The sequence below is a fragment of the Bos taurus genome, chromosome 17 (assembly GCF_002263795.3).
Source record: "Bos taurus isolate L1 Dominette 01449 registration number 42190680 breed Hereford chromosome 17, ARS-UCD2.0, whole genome shotgun sequence".
NCBI lineage: Eukaryota > Metazoa > Chordata > Mammalia > Artiodactyla > Bovidae > Bos > Bos taurus.
Window position 1 is genome coordinate 72,603,781 of NC_037344.1, and position 16,419 is coordinate 72,620,199.

The window sequence follows — 16,419 nt, forward strand, 5'->3', positions numbered from 1 at the left end:
ACGCCAGAGGGCGCTGTGGTAGGGGCTAGAAGCGTGTGGCTCCCGTTAACCCTGAAAAACTCCAGTTCTGCGGAATCCGAAGGCCTTGAAATTCCAGTTTCTCGCAAGAAATCACTATATGGGCTTCCCTGGTGGCTCAGGTGGTAAAGCGTCTGCCTGCAATGCGGGAGACCCGTGTTCGATCCCTGGATCGGGAAGATCCCCTGGAGAAGGGAATGGCAACCCACTCCAGTATTCTTGCCTGGAGAATTCCATGGACAGAGGAGCCTGGTGGGCTACAGTCCACGGGGTCGCAAAGAGTAGGACACGACTGAGCGACTTCACCCTACCCTAATCACTATATACGCTTTTATGCTATTAACAAAGACACACGCTTCAGAAACGTTGGCTGTTTTGTGCTTCAAAGTTTTTATTCAAAGTTTATGCAAGAAAAGAAAAGTCTGGTCCCTAAATGCCGGAATTGGCTTCCCAGAAAGCTGATCCTTATTGAAATGGACAAGAAAATTGTCTGAGCATTTTCCAGAAACAATCATTTCTTCCCAAAAGGAGGTTGTAAATTACGTCAAGCAGGTTCTGCCCCAGAAAGATTCAGTACAGTTCAGTGGGGACTCAACGGTATGGTTCCTGCCCTCGGGGAGCTGAGTGTGAGATGCAGAAGACCAACCCACAAACAAACAGGGGGCAGGCGCAAGGAAGACTGATCCCACCCAGGGGGCATCTTACCTACAGGGCATCTACCTAAGGGACATCTACCTAGGGGACACTCGGGAGACATTCCCCTGGAAGGGAGTGGTTGCAGACCCAAAGGATGGACAGGCATTGATGACCACGTGGAAGGAGAGAGCGTGTGCAAAGGACCAGTGGGAGGAGACATGGAGTGCAAGGAACAGCAGGGTGGGAGCCCACACCGGAGGGCCAGGCTGCACCGACCTTGTGGGTTACAGGTCGTGGGTCACAGTGAGAAGTTTTGTCTTTGTTCTGCAAGCCGTGGGAGCCCTGGGAGTGCTGTAGGCAGGGGAGAGGCAGGTTCGGACTTGCATCCTGGGTTTTATAAGAATGCGCCACAGAGGAATCGGAGTGGGTGCAGGTGGACCAACTGGAGGCAACTGCAATGGCCAAAGCGAGAGGGGACGGCAGTTCTCATCAGGTTGGTGCAATCGAGGCTAGGGAGGAGGCAGATTCTGGGATTGTTTGGGGAGGTCATCGCCTTGGCCTGGGCTTCATGGGTGAGGGAGGGGAGGAGGCAGAATGTGTGCCACTAGCTCTCTGGCTCACGTGCCTGGGATGCCTGGCAAGAGCTGCTGGGGACAGAATGACTAGAGAAGCCCTGGGCTTCCAAATGGAGCTGTCACAGGGACAGCTGGACATAACTACCCAGCACAGGGGAGAGGCCTGGGGGGCGAGTGTAACCGGATGGAGCTGGGACTGGAGGCTGGGTTGAAGAGACAGACCAGGGTGCGGATGGAGATGAGCGGGAGAGTGTGGGCTCGGCCTCGAGGACACCTGTGTTCCCGGCCTGCCCGACAGCTGGAGAGAAAGGGAAAACCAGGAGGGCAGCATAGCGGCTGGTCCTGGGAGCGCAGAGCCTGACCACAGGTGCCCCACACTGTGACAAAAAGCCAGTCAGCCGGCAAGCTGGGACCAGGCGGGTGCGGTGTCCCAGCTGGGGGGAAGCCCCGCAGGCAGGCTGTGCGATCTCCAGGGATGAGGCCAGGAGTCATGGAGAGGAGCTCCGTGACAGCAGCAAGTGTGCATCCTGTGTGTGTGTTGGAGGTGGTGGTGAGGGCTGCTGTCCTGGCCGGGACCCCAGCGCCATGTTCTCCAGGCTCACCTGCCTTGGAGGGTCCTGGGAGCTGCAGCCCTGGCTCCTAGACCTTCCATGGAGGGACTGTATTTCCGGCCAGATGCCACCCACCCCCACTCCCTGCAGGACCCGTGAGGGGGCAGAACAAAGTCCCCGTGCCGGGTGGAGCAGTGTCAGGTGCCAACTTGGGAACTGAAGCCTTGTCTTCACGCGGTCCTTCACCCTGGGGGCAGGATGGCAGAGGGCACAGCAGACACTCTCCAAGGGGCTGGGGGACCCTCCCCAGTTGAACTGGCCGGCCCCACAGGGTGACAGAGGCTGCCCGCTGTTATGGAGGCAGACACACCTGCATAGAAACCTCCGGAGTGAGGAATCAAGGACTCCGGTCCCCAAGAAGCAGCTCCTGGAGGCCAGCGCAGGTAACTCTGGAGCCGTCAGCAGCTCTCCCTCGGGGGCTTCTTGGGTCCGGATAGGAGCCGCGCGGACGCCGCCGCGCGCTTCTGGTGTCGCCACTTGGCCCGGCGGTTCTTGAACCAGACCTGAGGGGGAGGGGCGCTCAGGCGGGCCCAGCTCAGGCCCGGGTCCCGCGCGGGTCCCAAGTGCACCGGCCACGTCTTCGGGACGCGAGTGCGGACGGACGGAGGCCTCCGGGCGGCTGCTCCATCGTCTGTCATCTGCTGCCGAGGGCCCGGGCCGGAATCCCTTCCCCCCGCCTCCGCCGGCCGGTGCCCCTCGCGCAGCCCCGCGCTCTTCCGAGCCCCCCGAATTCCGGGGTGCGGACGCGGGCTGGATGCGTCAGGGGTGGGTGGGGTGTTTAAAACTAAGGGAGCCTGACCGCCGCGGCCCCGCCCCGCCGGCCGCCCCTCAGCGCCCGGGCCTCGGCGCCTCCGCCCGCCGCGCAGAGCTGGCTCTCCCGAGGCGGCGGGCACCCACCTCCACGCGCTCCTCTCGCAGGCGGATGCGGCCGGCCAGGCGCTCGCGCGTGCCCACGTCGGGGTACTGGTTTTGCATGAAGAGGGCCTCCAGGGCCCGCAGCTGCTCCTCGCTAAAGATGGTGCGGTGACGCCGCGTGCGGCGCGGCGGGCCCTGAACACCCGCGCCTGGCTGCGCCCCGGGGCCCCCGGAGGGCGCGGCCCAGGGCAAGGGCGCCGCGGGTGCCAGCCGCAGCGGCCACGCCAGCCGCGCGCCTGCGGGGCGAGGGCGCGGTGAGGCGCGGGCTGGGGGACTGGGCTCCCCTCGCCCCGGGGGCCTCGAGCCCACCCAGCCACCCAGCCCGCGCGCCCGGAGTGCACTCACCCAGCCGCCCGTCCGCTTCCGGGGGCCCGCGGGGGCCGCAACAACAGCAGCAGGCGCAGCGCGCGGCCTCCGGCGCCCCGGGCTCCCCCGGCTCCGAGGGGCTCTGGCGGTCAGGGGCCGGCGGCGGGCGGGCGGCCCGGGCTTGGGGGCTGCGCTCGGGCAGGCCGGAGAGGATGTGCTCGATGGAGAAGGGGCAGGGCCGCCCGGGTGCCCCGCGGCCCGCCGCGCCCCTCGCCGCCGCCATGCCGCCCTCCGCCGCCGCCGCCGCCGCGGGAATATATCCGTCGGGGGGCGGGGGGGTCCGCGCCGTAATCCCCGGGCCGGGCGCCGCGTTCACTCGGGCTAATCCCGCCGCGCGGCCAGGAGCGGGCTAATCCCTGGCGGCGGCGGCGGGAGGGGCGGCGGGGAGCCCCCTGCCCCGAGCCCGTGCCCTCGACCCGGAAGGCTGGCAGGCGCGCGCAGGGCCGCCCCCACGGCCCGCCGGCCCCGACCCAGGGGCTGGAGGACACCCCGACCGGGCAGGCCCTGGGTGCCCGGTCCCTTAGCCACCGCGCCCAGGGGTGGTTCTTCGTCCTCTTCCGCGCCCTACAGGGGCGGAGGAGCGAGACTGGAGAAACGCCCCAAACGGCACAGTGTCCTGAGGTCCGACCTCAAACGCGGCCCAGCACCCTGGGCAACCCCGCCGTCCCGCCGCACGATCCCGACTTCCCGCTCCCATACTCAGGATCTGGATCTCAACCTCGCGGAGGAGAGGGGGCGCAGGCGGAAAGCTGTCTCTGCCCATCCCCTAACCGGCGGCCCGTGCCTTCAATTCCCTGCCTTCTCTCCTGGGTGACGGAGCCCACCGGGCGCTGTTGGGGGCTCCCAGCGCTTTCCTCTGGGTCCCAGAATACACCGCCGAACCATTACCACCCCCCACCCTCCGCAGAGCCAGGCTTCGGGGGAGCTGACTGGTGCCCACACCTCCACTCTTCAGCCCCTCTCAGGGTCATTCTGTCCACCATCGCTGGGGACCGACCCGCACTTTGCTAGATTCCAGGAAGCCTGTCGCACCTTCATCTATGCAGCCCTGGACAGCCGGCAGGGACTTCCGCTTCAGGCCGTCTCCAGACCGCTGAAAAGTCAGTGTGCCGCTCGCAGGACAGGGCGGCAGACAGCCTGGCTTCTGCCCCAGCTGTCCCTTCCTGGCTCCACGAGAGGTGCCTTCAGCTCGACCCATCCTGTACCTCGGCTTCCCGATCTCTGATCTCTGAACTGACATCATTGTGCCCTCTCAGATGCTCTGTGGGCTCAACCAGTCACTGTGTGTGAGGTTCGATCCCCGCTGGGCAGGGGCCTCCGTGAACAGAAGGCACCACGAGGGGGGCAACACACAGCCTCGTGCCTCTCCTCCCGCCTCACACGCCCCTCAAGCTCCGTTGTTGACCCCACTCTGGTGTCAGCGAGGACTCTAGACTTCCAGCCACAGAACCTGCTCACTCGCTGTCACAAAGAGTCCTGACACAGACTGCCCAGGACTCATGAATCTGGAAGCTCCAGGGAGGAGCCACCACCTCTGTGAGTGGCCCACCTCATGGTTGCAAGATGGCTGCCACCACCCCCAGACCTCCCATCTCTTCCCATGTATCCCTTTGGATCACCCTGGAAACATCTCCCAGCCAACTTCCCTCACAGAACCAATAGATCAGAGAGGCGCCTGGGAGTCAACAACCTATCAAAGTCATTTCCTCAAGGATGGGGGCTCCAGGACCAGTGGCCAGGAAGGCTGGGTCCTGGGGTTCCTTCATCCCTCTCCATCCTCACCCCTGGTGACCTCCTACAACCTTGAAGCTTCAGGTACCACCTCTGCAGCCAGGACCCCCCAGGTGATACCTCCGGCCTGCCTGCTCCCTCTGCTCCAGGCCGGCATCTCCCTAAGCACCTGCTCCATGTCCCATTTCAGCACCAAGGAACATTCAGTCACTGTCCTTGGGAGAGACTCAGGATCTCCTGGAAACCTCCGGCCCCTGCCTGTACACCCCACCTTGATAAATGGGTTACCTATGCGCCTACCCACGTAGGTGGACATGCCACCTCTCCACCAGTCCACCCGGCCCAGTGTGATGCTCTTCAAACTTGTCAGCAAATCCTTGCACACCTCCCTTCAAGAGGTGAAATCTAATCCCCCCTTTTTTGTCTGGGCGCCAGCTTAGTGACTCTCGTCTAACCGTCTAACCGCTAGGAGGCACAAGTGACCCTGTGGTTTCTGAGGCCGGGTCCTGCAGCTGGGTGACAGCTCCTCTCCATCTGGGGGCGCTCGCTGCAGCAGCCACAGGAAGGGGACATGCCGAGCAGCTCCAGCTGAAGGACCGCCCCCAGACCTGTGCGGGGCAGCTCTGACGTTGACCCCTTTTAAATTTTGTCTATGATGTAGGTAAAGACCCAACTTTCATTCTTTTCATCTGGATATCCAGTTGTCCCAGTCCCATTTGCTGAAAAGATTATTCTCTTCCCCGTTGACTTGTACTCCCCCAACCCAGTTGCAAATCAATTGACCGTAAACGTGAGGACTTGTTTCTGGATTCTGAGTCCTGCTCCATTGACCTACATGTGCACCTGCACTCTCTTTTATCTGCTTTATTATTTATTTGTTATTGGCTGCCCTGGGTCTTTGATGTTTTGCACGGGCTTCTCTCTCGTTGCGTAGAGTGGGGCTTCTTCCTGCAGTGCCTTCTCGTGGGGCAAAGGCTGTAGGCACACAGGCTTCAGTAGTTGGGGCTTGCAGGCTTGGTTGCTCCCAGCATGTGGGGTCTTCCTTGACCCCGGGTCAAACCCGTGTTCCCTGCATTGGCAGGTGGATTCTTATCCACTGTACCACCAGGGAAGTCCTTACCTGTTCTGCCTTGATTAGGGGAGCTTTGCCATTGAGATTGAGATTTGGAGGTTTGAGATTGAGAAGTGTGAGTTCCGAAGGTTTGTTTTTTTTTTTTTCCCAACACTGATTTGACTATTATAGTTCCCGTGAACTTTCATGTGAATTTCAGGGCCAGCTCATCAGTTTATTGGAAGAGACCAGCTGGAATTTTGATAGAGATTACACTGAATCTGAGGACCCATTTGGGGAGTCTTGCCATCTAAACATTAGCAGTCCATGAACACAGGACTTCTTCCACTTACTTAGGTCATCTGGAATTTCTTTCAGTATTGTGTGTAATTTTCAGAGTACACTTTTTTTCCCCACTTCTTTGATTAAAGTTATCCTTCGGCGTTTTGTTCTTTTGGGTACTATTGTAAATAGAATGATTGTATTTCATTTTTGGACTGCTCACTGCAAGTGTATAGAAATACAAGTGATTTTGTACATTGATCTTGTATCTTGCAACCTGCAGAATTTGTTTATTCGAATCATTTTTTGTGGATTTAAAAGGTTTTCTATATACAAGAGAACGGCACTTGTGAGCAGAGTCTTTCCTTCTTCCTTTACAGCACTGATGCCTTCTGCTTCATTTTCTTGCCTAAGCTCCTGGCTAGTGTGTGCTGCTCAGTCGTGTCTGACTCTGCAACCCCGTGGACTGTAGCCCGCCAGGCTCCTTGGTCCATGGGGTTCTCCAAGCAAGAACACTGGAGGGGGTTGCCATGCCCTCCTCCAGGGGAGTGTCCTGATCCAGGGATTGAGTCTGTGTCTGTTGCATTGGCAGGTCCCTGGCTAGAATCTCCAGTAAATGGCTGGACAATGGGGAGAGGGGGCACTCTCATGTTTCTGATCGTAGAGGGATCGGATTTAGTCTTCATCATTGGCCAAAAAAAAAAAAAAGCAATTTACCAATTTAGCAAAGCCTCAAAAGATATTTAAAATGAGTGAGCCGAGTCACACTTCTAGTAATGGTAGTCACTTGCTTTGGACTAATCCTCCCATGGATAGCAATGATAAACTCTGAACAATATATTTTAAAGAAAACCTGGGAACACTGGATATGAACAGTAGAAACCAGAAGGGGGTCAATGCCAAGGCCGAGGGCCTCAACATCTCTTTTGGGGGAGACACAGAAGCCCAGGGTGACTATCGGGGTTTGCACACTGAGAGCACTGCCTGCTGGGAAGCTCACCAAAAGGGGGGGGCGTGGGTGGCCAACCTGGCAGCAGGGCAGAGCCCAGGGACGGGCAGGGGGGCTGGGCAAGAAGGCACGTGGGTCAGAGGCCAGTGTCCCAGGAAGCCCCCCATGAGGCAATGGGAGGGACACGGGCTGCTTCAGGACGCAGGCCCCAGCTTTGAGTCCCCATGATGCGCGTGGCCCCATCACCCAGGGCAACGCTCCCAGGTGGACGCAGCTGGGCCCCCACTGGGTGCTAACCAGAGGTGCAGGATGGGCGAGCTGGGCACTCAAGTGGTCGGGACAGAGCCCCAGCCGCCTCCAGGATACCACCCGCTGGTCCACGCGCCCACTATCCCCCTTGGTAAATGGCCCACCATTCCACCTCGCTGCCTGGGTAAACCGCGCCTACACTGCCGTCCACCTTTGCACACCTACCCACCAGGTAAGTCGTCCAACCAGCCACCCACGCGCCTTCCTGACACCCCCTGCCCTCAGAGCTGCCCGAGCAGGAGGCTCCATGTGGGACGCTGCCCCGCCCACGCCCGCCCCTCGCCGGTCCTAACATCGCCCTCAGCGCTGGTGCCGATGCGCGGCCACCTGGGCCCCACACCGGCCTTCCGACGCACTCCTGGCCACTTTCCTGGCCTGACCCCCTCTCTGCACACAGATCCAATCACGGCGCTCCCCTGCTCAGGATAAGAGGATCAGCCGCCTCTTCGCGGTGCTCCTCCGGCCCCTGGGCTCCGACACCTCTGTCCGGCTGCCCCCTCCCTCCCGTTGCCCAGGAGGCAGACCAGCTCCGCCAGCGGCCCAGCGATCTCGGCCGGGTCTAGCGGCCTTCCCTGCTCACCCCACCTGTCCCTGCACAACCCCCTCCACGGTCCCAGTAGCTCCTGGCCGCCCTCACTTCTGTCTCCCGGACTGAAGAGCAGACCAAGTTGCTTCCTGGACGGGTCAAAACTGGTCGGTGCCAAAGAGGGGGTGGATGGTGGGGGCGGGGCCTCCAGGGAGGGAGGAGGGGGCGGGAGGAGCACCAGGGGCCAAGGGCCGAGACTTCAGTCCCTAGAAACCACTGGCTTCGGACAGTCAGAGGCTGGGGCGCCAGGCGGGCCCAGCATGGCCCAGGGCGAGTTTGGGAGTCAGGTCCCAGCACATGCCAACGTGCGGCTAGAGGGGAGACGGCGAGCACGGCTCTTCTGCCGCCAGGAAGGGTGGAGGCGGGGGAGGATCCCGGGCACAGCTCGCCGGGACGGGGGGTGGGGCGCCGCCTCCCCGTCTCCCCGCGGCGCGCACCTCGCCCCCTCCCGGCCGGGCGGCCAGGCCATCAGGACTCCCTGATTGCTTTCTTTCATGCCGGTGCCTTTCTCTGTAAAGAACGCCCGCTAATGCCTCCTTTATCACGGAATTAGGGGATTTAGGGCCGACGGCACAAAGGGGCCCTCGATAGCGGCTATAATCAAGCGCCGATCGGCCGATCTCGAGCAGGCCCGGGAAGAAAGCGAGCGCGGGGATTAGCGCCGCGGGGCCGAGATAGCATCGCGCGGCCGCAGGCTGGGGCCGCTAGGGAGGGCCGGCCGCGCCGCGGAGAAAGGCCGGCTTAGCCGCCGGGCGCCGGGGATTCTGAAGCCATTAGCGGGGATTAGCACCCGGGTTAATCTGCTTTGGCCACTCAATTGTCAACGGGCCGCTCGCGTGGTGGACCCCTCAGTGGCGCGGCCGCGGGACCTCTGCAGTCCAGCACGGGGGCCGGTCTCGATTTCCCCAGCGGTCACCGGGCCAAGCCTGGCCCCGAGTCCCAGAGGGCGGTATGAACCCCTCGCTTCCTCAGACCAACGGGGTCCCTGTGCACTTGGCCCAGAAGGTTGGAGTGGGTCTTGGCTGCAGCCTGTGCTGGGGATCAGGGCGCACTGGCCCCTGCCTATCCGCGAGGCCCCCGCCCTTCCAGCCAGCTCCTCCTCTGCACTCCCGGCTGGCCCTCAGGTGTGGTTCCGCAGCAAGGGACACCCTCCCCACCCCGCAAGGCCAGGGGGCCGGTCCTGCAGACCAAAGGGAGGCTGCCCGAGGCCAGCAAGGAGCCCCTGTCTGCAGACCATCCCTCCCGCGGTCCCACCCCAGGATACGGACCCCAGCCCCGGCGGACGTGGTCTCACCGGCTGCCTCCCCAACCCCAATCTTCAGCTCCCTCATTGAGGGGGCCGGGGGTGGGGGCTGTGCAGACTTGGCTCTCATGGGTCGCAGGCAGGCTCTCTGTCTCTGCCTGGGTTTCCCCATCTAAGGAGCGGGGCTGGCCGAAAGGAGGAATGGTGCGGGTGTGCTACTGCTGTTTGCTGGAGAGGCGCGTCCCCGGACCCACTAACGACGGGCTCCGGGGGTGGGGGACTCGGCGGGGTGCGCCTGCACCACGATGCCGCCCCAGCCTCCTCCTCCATGGCGATGGGATGGGGCATGAGCCCCGCGCCCTACTCGAGCCCGCGGGTGGGAGCAGGTGCTCGGATTGGAGCTGGCCAGCAGCGGGGAGGCTGGCGGCCCTCGCGGCCCCATCCCGTGACCGTGTCCTTTGTCCCACGGCTGGCACTGGGGACTCGGGAGCCAAAGGTTGCGCAGTAGGGAAACATGGGCGCGAACCCCGGGCCAGCGTGTCAGGGGCGCCCGTGGCGGCGTCCAGCGTGAGCAGTGGGTCGTCGAGGAGGGCGATGGCGGTGGCTCCGGACAAGCCCCGAGTGTCGGGGGCTGCCCAACAAGTACCGCGCGAGCGGCGGTCCAGCGGCGGGCCGAGCGCATGCGCGGGCCTGCACCGTCCGGGCGCGCCATGACGCCATCAGCTCGCGCCGCCCGACTTCCGGGCGCTGGCGGCCCCGCCCCCACCAGCCTGGGCCCCGCCCCGAGGGCGCCAGCGGCCCGCGCCTCGCTCCTACGTCGCCAGAGACTGGGCCCGGGGGTGGGGCTCCTCCCTCACGAACGGGGCTGGAAGGCCCTTCTGGTGTCTCCGGGCCTCCGGGCCGACCTTTAGCCGAAGGCCCCGCGGGCGCAGGGAGGTCCCCGGGCCCTCAGCTAAAGGTCGACCGGCTGGAGGCGGGGCTCCTGGAGAGCGGCCGCGGGCCGACCGGCGGCGGGTCCGAGAGCTTGAGCCCGAGGCCGGTTTTCAGCCGGGGGTTGGGCGGCGAGCCGCCGCAGGCGTCTGAGCACAGGGACTGAGATGGCCCTTGCCTGGAGGTCTCCTCGGGAGACAGCCACCCCTTGGCCGAGTGGGGCCTCAGGTCCAGGCCCGGCCAGTGGGGGAATAAATAGGTGTGGCCGGCCCGGCCGAGGAAACAGAAGTGACGACGGTTGTGGTGGGCGGGGTGGGATCGGGGCCCGGCCCAGTCTACGCGGACGAGGCGGTTCTCGCGCAGTCTCAGGTGGGCGTGGAAGGAGGCGAGCTACCGGGCGACGGCCAGGGGCCGCCGTGTTTTCCTTGGGGCACCCGCTTGGTCGGCCTAGGCCGCGTCTCTCCGCGGTCCTAGCTGTTCTCTGTGGCCCGCCCGCGGTCCTTTTCGGTCCCTTCTCTGCTGTGGCCGCCTCTCTCTCTCTCTTTGGCCCTGTTCCCAGATCTTGAGGATGCAGGTCCTCAGACCCCCTGATTCTGTGCAGGGAATCTGAGAACACGTAGGAAGTATAATGTCAGTGAGGAAAGTAGTCTGGCGTCCTCAGCTCTGATTGTTTGCTGTGAAGGCTGAGGACAGCCTAAAACATGGAATTCTCTTTGTTGGCTAAAAGGGGAGAGACCCACTCGTCAGGAGCAATTCTGTGTGTGTACTAAGCTCTGATTGCCCTTCATCACCTACACAAGGACATGGAAAAATCCAGGGGATGCCTGTAGGGTAGTGGGGTAGGGGAGGGTTCAAAGAAGTCGGGCAGGGGGCCCTGCCTAGAGGCAGGGTAGGACACCCCTCCTCAGCCACACAGTGGTGACATGGGGCTGGGAGTTGGCCAAGACCTGCCCCCGGGATGGCCACCATCTCACCCTTTGCTCCCTCGGCCTGTCTCTGAGGCCATTGTCCTGGGCACACTTCCTGATGACCCCGGGCTCAAGACGATGCCAGGTGGTGAAGGTTGCTTAATGCTGAGTGGCTTCCAGTTGGGCTCAGACGTTTCTGGCTGTGGGCCGGATACCCTGACCCAGAGTCAGCTCACAACTCCTCTGATAATGCAGGCACAGCTGCCCCCAGGGTTCTCCCTGGCCCTGACCTGTGTGTCCAGGTTGGCCAGGGTGGGGCGGGGGAGAACCACCCTGGAAGTGGAGTTTTTCGCCTCTCAACTGCTCAAAGTTCTGCCCCCGTCATTCTGCCCCTTGGCCTAGTGCTGCAAGGGCAATGTTCCCTGCCATTGTTTTCCTCCCCGCGGCTTTCCAGACCTTGATTAAGTGCACTGGGCTCTCTGCAGACACCTACCTGCCTGCCCCTCTAGCCACTCTGCACTGGCTCACTTCCCTCCGGCTTTGCTGACGTTGTCTCAGACAGTGCCCCAGCCCCGCTCCCCTCAAGTCTCAGCTGCAGAACCAAGGCTTTGACTAACCCCACCCTCTGTCAACAGGTGGAGTAGGTGGGGGACGGTGGCTTCTCCTCGCTTACAGCCTCAGGGGACGCGGACGAGTAGGTGGGGGACGGGTGGCTTCTCCTCGCTTACAGCCTCAGGGGACGCGGACGAGTAGGTGGGGGACGGGTGGCTTCTCCTCGCTTACAGCCTCAGGGGACGCGGGCCCAGGTCCGCTACCTTTTCCGTCTGGCCCTGCCGTCCACCTTGTGCTCTGGCACAGGCGAGGGCGCCCTGCCCCTCCTGGGAACAGGTCCCAACACTTTCCTTCCGGCTCAGTGCAGCCCGGCCCCTTCCTCTTTAGGAAAGGAGGTGGGGACAGGGCTGGGGGTGCTGGTAGGCATCAGTGAGCAGACGCCACTCCCAGAGGTACTTGTGGCCGTGTCCACTCAGGGCCCAGCTCTGGGGCTCCGCCACGTCTAGGAACTAGCTGGGACCCCGGGGCCCTGCTAAATCTCCCTGAGGGCTCCCTCTGCAGAGAGTTCTCAGCGCCCTCCAGACACTACAGCACTCCTCGTAGCCCACAGGGCTGGGCTCTCACTTCACAGCTGGGAAGTGGGATTTACGCGGCTTGCCTCAGCCTGTGAGCAGTCAAGCTTTGTTGCCAGGCCCTTTCTCCTCCCTCTCCCGTGAGGAGAGGACACAGTTTGCTCCTTGCACCCCTCAAACCCACCCTCGGCACCCAGATCTACCTGACTCCAGAGGTCCAGGTGCTGTGGGGCTCTCCCCTGAAGGGAGCAGCTCCGGGAGTGGGGCTTGCCCGCTAGTTGAGCCAAGTCCTCTGTGTGGCTTTTGCTGCAGTCACTTGGACGAGGTCCCTCTGCCCCTGCACAGCCTGAGGCACCTCCTCCACTTGGCTCGCAGGTGGTTTCCAGCCAGATCTGGGCCAGGGGGACCCTCCGGTTCAAGGCTCTCTGCCCCTGTGCTGGGCTGGGCTCCCAGCTGTGCCTGGGCCCTGGGGGAAGGTGGCTCCAGCAAGGGGGACACCCTACTCTGCAGTTCAGTGCTGTTGGGTGAGGCCCCAAGTGCCCACTACCTCCCAGCCTCGGTGAAGCATTAACGGCCTCTTGCTCAGTCTCAGGGCACCAGAAAATGGTCACCCCGAAGCAGTTCCCCGTGAGACCACCGGGAAACCATGAGGGAGTGAGGTGGGCTGGGCCCCAGGCTGCACGGTGGACAAAAGCCCCTTCTCCAGGCCCGACCACCTGCTGCCCGCCAGATGACCCCCAAGGACACACCCTCCGGCTCTCTTGCAGGATCTTGCCTCCTGCTCACAGGCAAGGCCTGGCGCCAGGCATCCCGGGGGTTGGCGCCATGCCACAGCTTGCTTGCCCACCAGGCCCCCTGGCAGGGTCCTTGGTGAGGAGTGGGCCTGCCCTTTGCAGAGGCGTGGGCTCACAACAGGGACAGGAGGCTGCAACAGGATCCGGTTTATTGCCTTGGAAGGGTGGTCCTGAGAGTGGCAGGTGCCACCCTGTCCCGGGCGGAGGGAGGGCCCGAGGGCCATTAAGGCCAGTGGCGGGAAAAGCGGGGGCCACGCAGCCCCTGGAATGCAGTGAGGCCAGGCTGAGGCCCGGAGGCAGCTGTGGTGGGCCGGGGCACTGCCCCTGCTGCCCAGGGTGGAAGGCACCGGGCTGGGACGTGACCCCGGCCACACGGGCACCCCGGGTCACAGGACACGAAACACGGAACACAGGCACACAAGCACGTGGACAAGCGGGCAGATTCACAGGCCAGAGGGACACACAGTCTCAGCTGGACACAGACACTGTGGTGGTGGATACAGACCACAGAGGACGTGAGGACCCGGCACGGCACACCCAGGCCACGGAGCACGCGGGACAGGGAAGGGCCTTTTGGCACGACTGCGCTGGAATTGTAAGAGGGGGCGCTGGGGACGGCCCGCGCGCAGACCCCAGGGCTCAGTCCGTCCTCCACACTTTGTTGAGAAGCTTCACCACCTCGTCGTAGATGATGAACACGATGGCCACGTCCAGGCAGACCCGGCCGAGGCGCGGGACAGTGCCCTTGTAGAACCTGGGGAGGGAGGCGGTGGAAGGGCCAGTGAAGGCACAAGGCATGGCTCTGGGGGTGTGGGGGGTAGGAGTCAGAGATTGAGAAAGCAAGAGCGGACCCTTTTGCGGATGCCCAGAGTGAGGGCACCGGGGTGCGGGTGGCCTGGGGGGAAGGTGCGGAGGGCCTGGGGTGCAGAAGGCACAGCTGCCCCTCGCCCACTCACGCCTTGAGTCCCTCGTTCCTCAGGATCTGCAGGCCGCAGTCCAACGTGTTCCGGTACTTGTGTGCTTCCAGTCCCTGCAGGACACCAACAGCCAGGAGCCTCGGTATCGGGTCCCACCCCAGGCCCCGCCCCCACCCCCGCAGGCCCCGCCCCCACCTGCATCCGGGTCTTGATCACGTCCAGTGGAGTGTTCCCGAAGACACTGGCTGCGCCCGCGATGGCTCCGAACACACCAGTGATCAGTGGGTTCATGGGTTTGTTGGGGTTGTCTCCTGGATGGGGGTGAAGGCTGGGGTCAGACGGCGCTAGGGGGCTAGGGCAGGGCTCCAGGCCTGGAGTGGGGGTCTTGGGCCGCGAACATACCTCGGTACCAGTTGCGCAGGGAAGTCATGACGAAGAAGCGGATGGCCTGATTGGATCCCTGCTTCAGCACGGTGGCCGTGAGGCCTTGATACGTCCCCTTCAGCCCTACGGCAAGCAGGCACGGCAGTCACACCGACGGCCTCCCAGACGGATGCAGGAGCGCCAAGGCAGGAAGCGCCGGTGGCGGCCCTGGGCAGCCTGGCCCAGGTCCCTGACCCCACCAGAGGGCAAGGCCGAGCGGCTCACCTTGTTCCCGCACGATCTCCCTGACCCCGTGGAAGAATCCTCGGTATTTGGGGCTGGCAGAGGTCTGGTCATGGATAAATTTCACCTGAGGAAGAGGCGGCAAGGCGCTGGCTTCCAGGGGTCAGGGCGCGGGCGCACCTGGCCGCCTTACGGAGGAGCCTCTGCCGTCATGTTTACTAGTTTTTCAAATAATTTAGGCAGCAGACACGTGTGCCCTTGTTTTGTGCTAAGTTTTTTTAAGGCAGTGTTATCCTCCCACTGCCTCGAGGATAGAGTCCAGCCCCCAGGAGGCTCTTCAGGCGGGCTTTCTGCGCCGGGATCCCCGGGCAGACTCCTGCCCACCTCGACGGTCTCCGCGGGGCAAGACCCCTGCCCACCTCGACAGTCTCCGCGGGGCACAATGCCACCACCCCGCCACCCCAGTGCTGTCTCGCGCCTTGTCTCCTACGGGGACCTGCCCACCTTGATGGTCTCCATGGGGCACACGACCACCACGGCCTCGGCCACTCCGGCGCCCAGGCCGCACAGCAGCCCGCGCGTGCTGTCCAGCCGTCCCTGGGCGTCCCGCATGTGGTTGCTGAGAAATTCGAACGTCCCGAACCTGGGGCGGGAGGCTGAGGCGTGAGACGGGCCGCCGCGGGGCCGGGGCTCGCTCCCTCCCTCCTGCGGACCCCGGGGCCCGAGCCGCCTCACCTGACGGCCGCCTTGGGGATGGACCCGTAGAGCAGGGAGCTGAGGCCGCGGTACAGGCCCAGGACGCCATGGCTGCGGACTGTCTGCCGTACGCAGTCCCCTGGGGGAGGGGGCGGTCAGCGACCCCGCCGGCCCCTGCAGGCCCGCCCGCCCCCGCCGGCCGCCCCCACTCACCGATGCCCCGGTAGCGCGGCGGGTGCGAGCGCTCGTCCAGCTGCAGCTGCGTCTTCACGTACTCGGTGGGGAAAGTGATGCAGATTTCGATACCGCCCGCCAGGCCGCCTGAGGGTAAAGATCGGGACCCAGACGGCGCTGAGACCTCCTCCCCCGCCCGGACTATGCCCGCCGCCCGGGGACGGGCCCGCGCCTCCCCCTCCCCCGCGGTCCCGGCGGGGCGCGGGGGGCCGCGCCCGCCCGGAAGCGCGGCGGAGCCGGTATCCCGGGCCCGCCCAGAAGCGCAGCGAGGTCGGGGTCCGAGTGCGCGGTGCGCGCGCCCCACCTGCCAGGATCGCCTTCCCCGGGTGAGTGAGTGCGGCCTTCCCCGGCGCGGGCGCGGCGGCCGCCAAAGCGCGGGGTGCGGCCATGGCGGGCGGGCGGGGCGGGGGCCCGGCGGCGGCGGCCTCGGGTCCGAGCTCTAGCGCTCGGTCGCGGCGGCGGCGGCGGCGGCGGCACCGGTTATGGGCCGGGGCGGAGCCGCCGCTTCGGCCCAGGGCTCCTCCCAGCGTGGTCCGAGTCCGGGCCCGCCCCCGGCCCACCCTTGGCCCACCCCGAGCTCGCGGGAACGTGCGGACGGGCGGTCCTGCGGCCTAGCCAATGGCCGCGCGGCCCTGCCCGGCCCCGCCCCTAGGACCCGCCCACGGCCGGGCGGCCCCGCGGCCCAGCCAATGGCCGTGCGGGCCCGGCTCCGCCCCCGCCCCGAGGATCCGCCCCCCTCGCCCGGAGGGCGGGGCCTCCCCTCACCCGACGCGCCGCGCGGTCGCCACGCCCCCCCAGGACTCGGGGCTCCGGGCGGCGCGCACTGTGGGTGCAGGCCCCCGACACGCCCTGCTCACCGGCCAAACCCCCGGTCCCGAGGAGGCCCCTCAGCGCTTCGGGCCCCGCCCGCTCGCGCAAGCCGCGACGGGGAAGCGAGG

The 16,419-nt window shown here is 64.5% G+C and overlaps 2 protein-coding genes across 2 annotated transcripts; both read right to left on the minus strand.

Moving 5' to 3' along the window:
• Window positions 1–389: 389 nt before the first annotated feature.
• GSC2 (goosecoid homeobox 2) lies at window positions 390–13,057 on the minus strand. The gene is made up of 3 exons (XM_024977880.2): window positions 3,101–13,057; window positions 2,738–2,991; window positions 390–2,343 (listed from the first exon to the last, which is right to left on the minus strand). Exons 1-3 carry the CDS (start codon window positions 3,342–3,344, stop codon window positions 2,239–2,241), a joined length of 603 nt encoding a protein of 200 aa, XP_024833648.1. The 5' UTR covers window positions 3,345–13,057; the 3' UTR covers window positions 390–2,238.
• A 103-nt stretch (window positions 13,058–13,160) lies between these two features.
• Window positions 13,161–16,011, minus strand: SLC25A1 (solute carrier family 25 member 1). Its single transcript, XM_015475639.3, has 9 exons — window positions 15,786–16,011; window positions 15,461–15,568; window positions 15,287–15,386; window positions 15,056–15,194; window positions 14,594–14,678; window positions 14,348–14,452; window positions 14,141–14,256; window positions 13,985–14,058; window positions 13,161–13,782 (listed from the first exon to the last, which is right to left on the minus strand). The coding sequence occupies exons 1-9, from the start codon at window positions 15,868–15,870 to the stop codon at window positions 13,668–13,670; spliced, it is 927 nt and encodes a 308-aa protein (XP_015331125.2). The 5' UTR covers window positions 15,871–16,011; the 3' UTR covers window positions 13,161–13,667.
• Window positions 16,012–16,419: the final 408 nt, after the last annotated feature.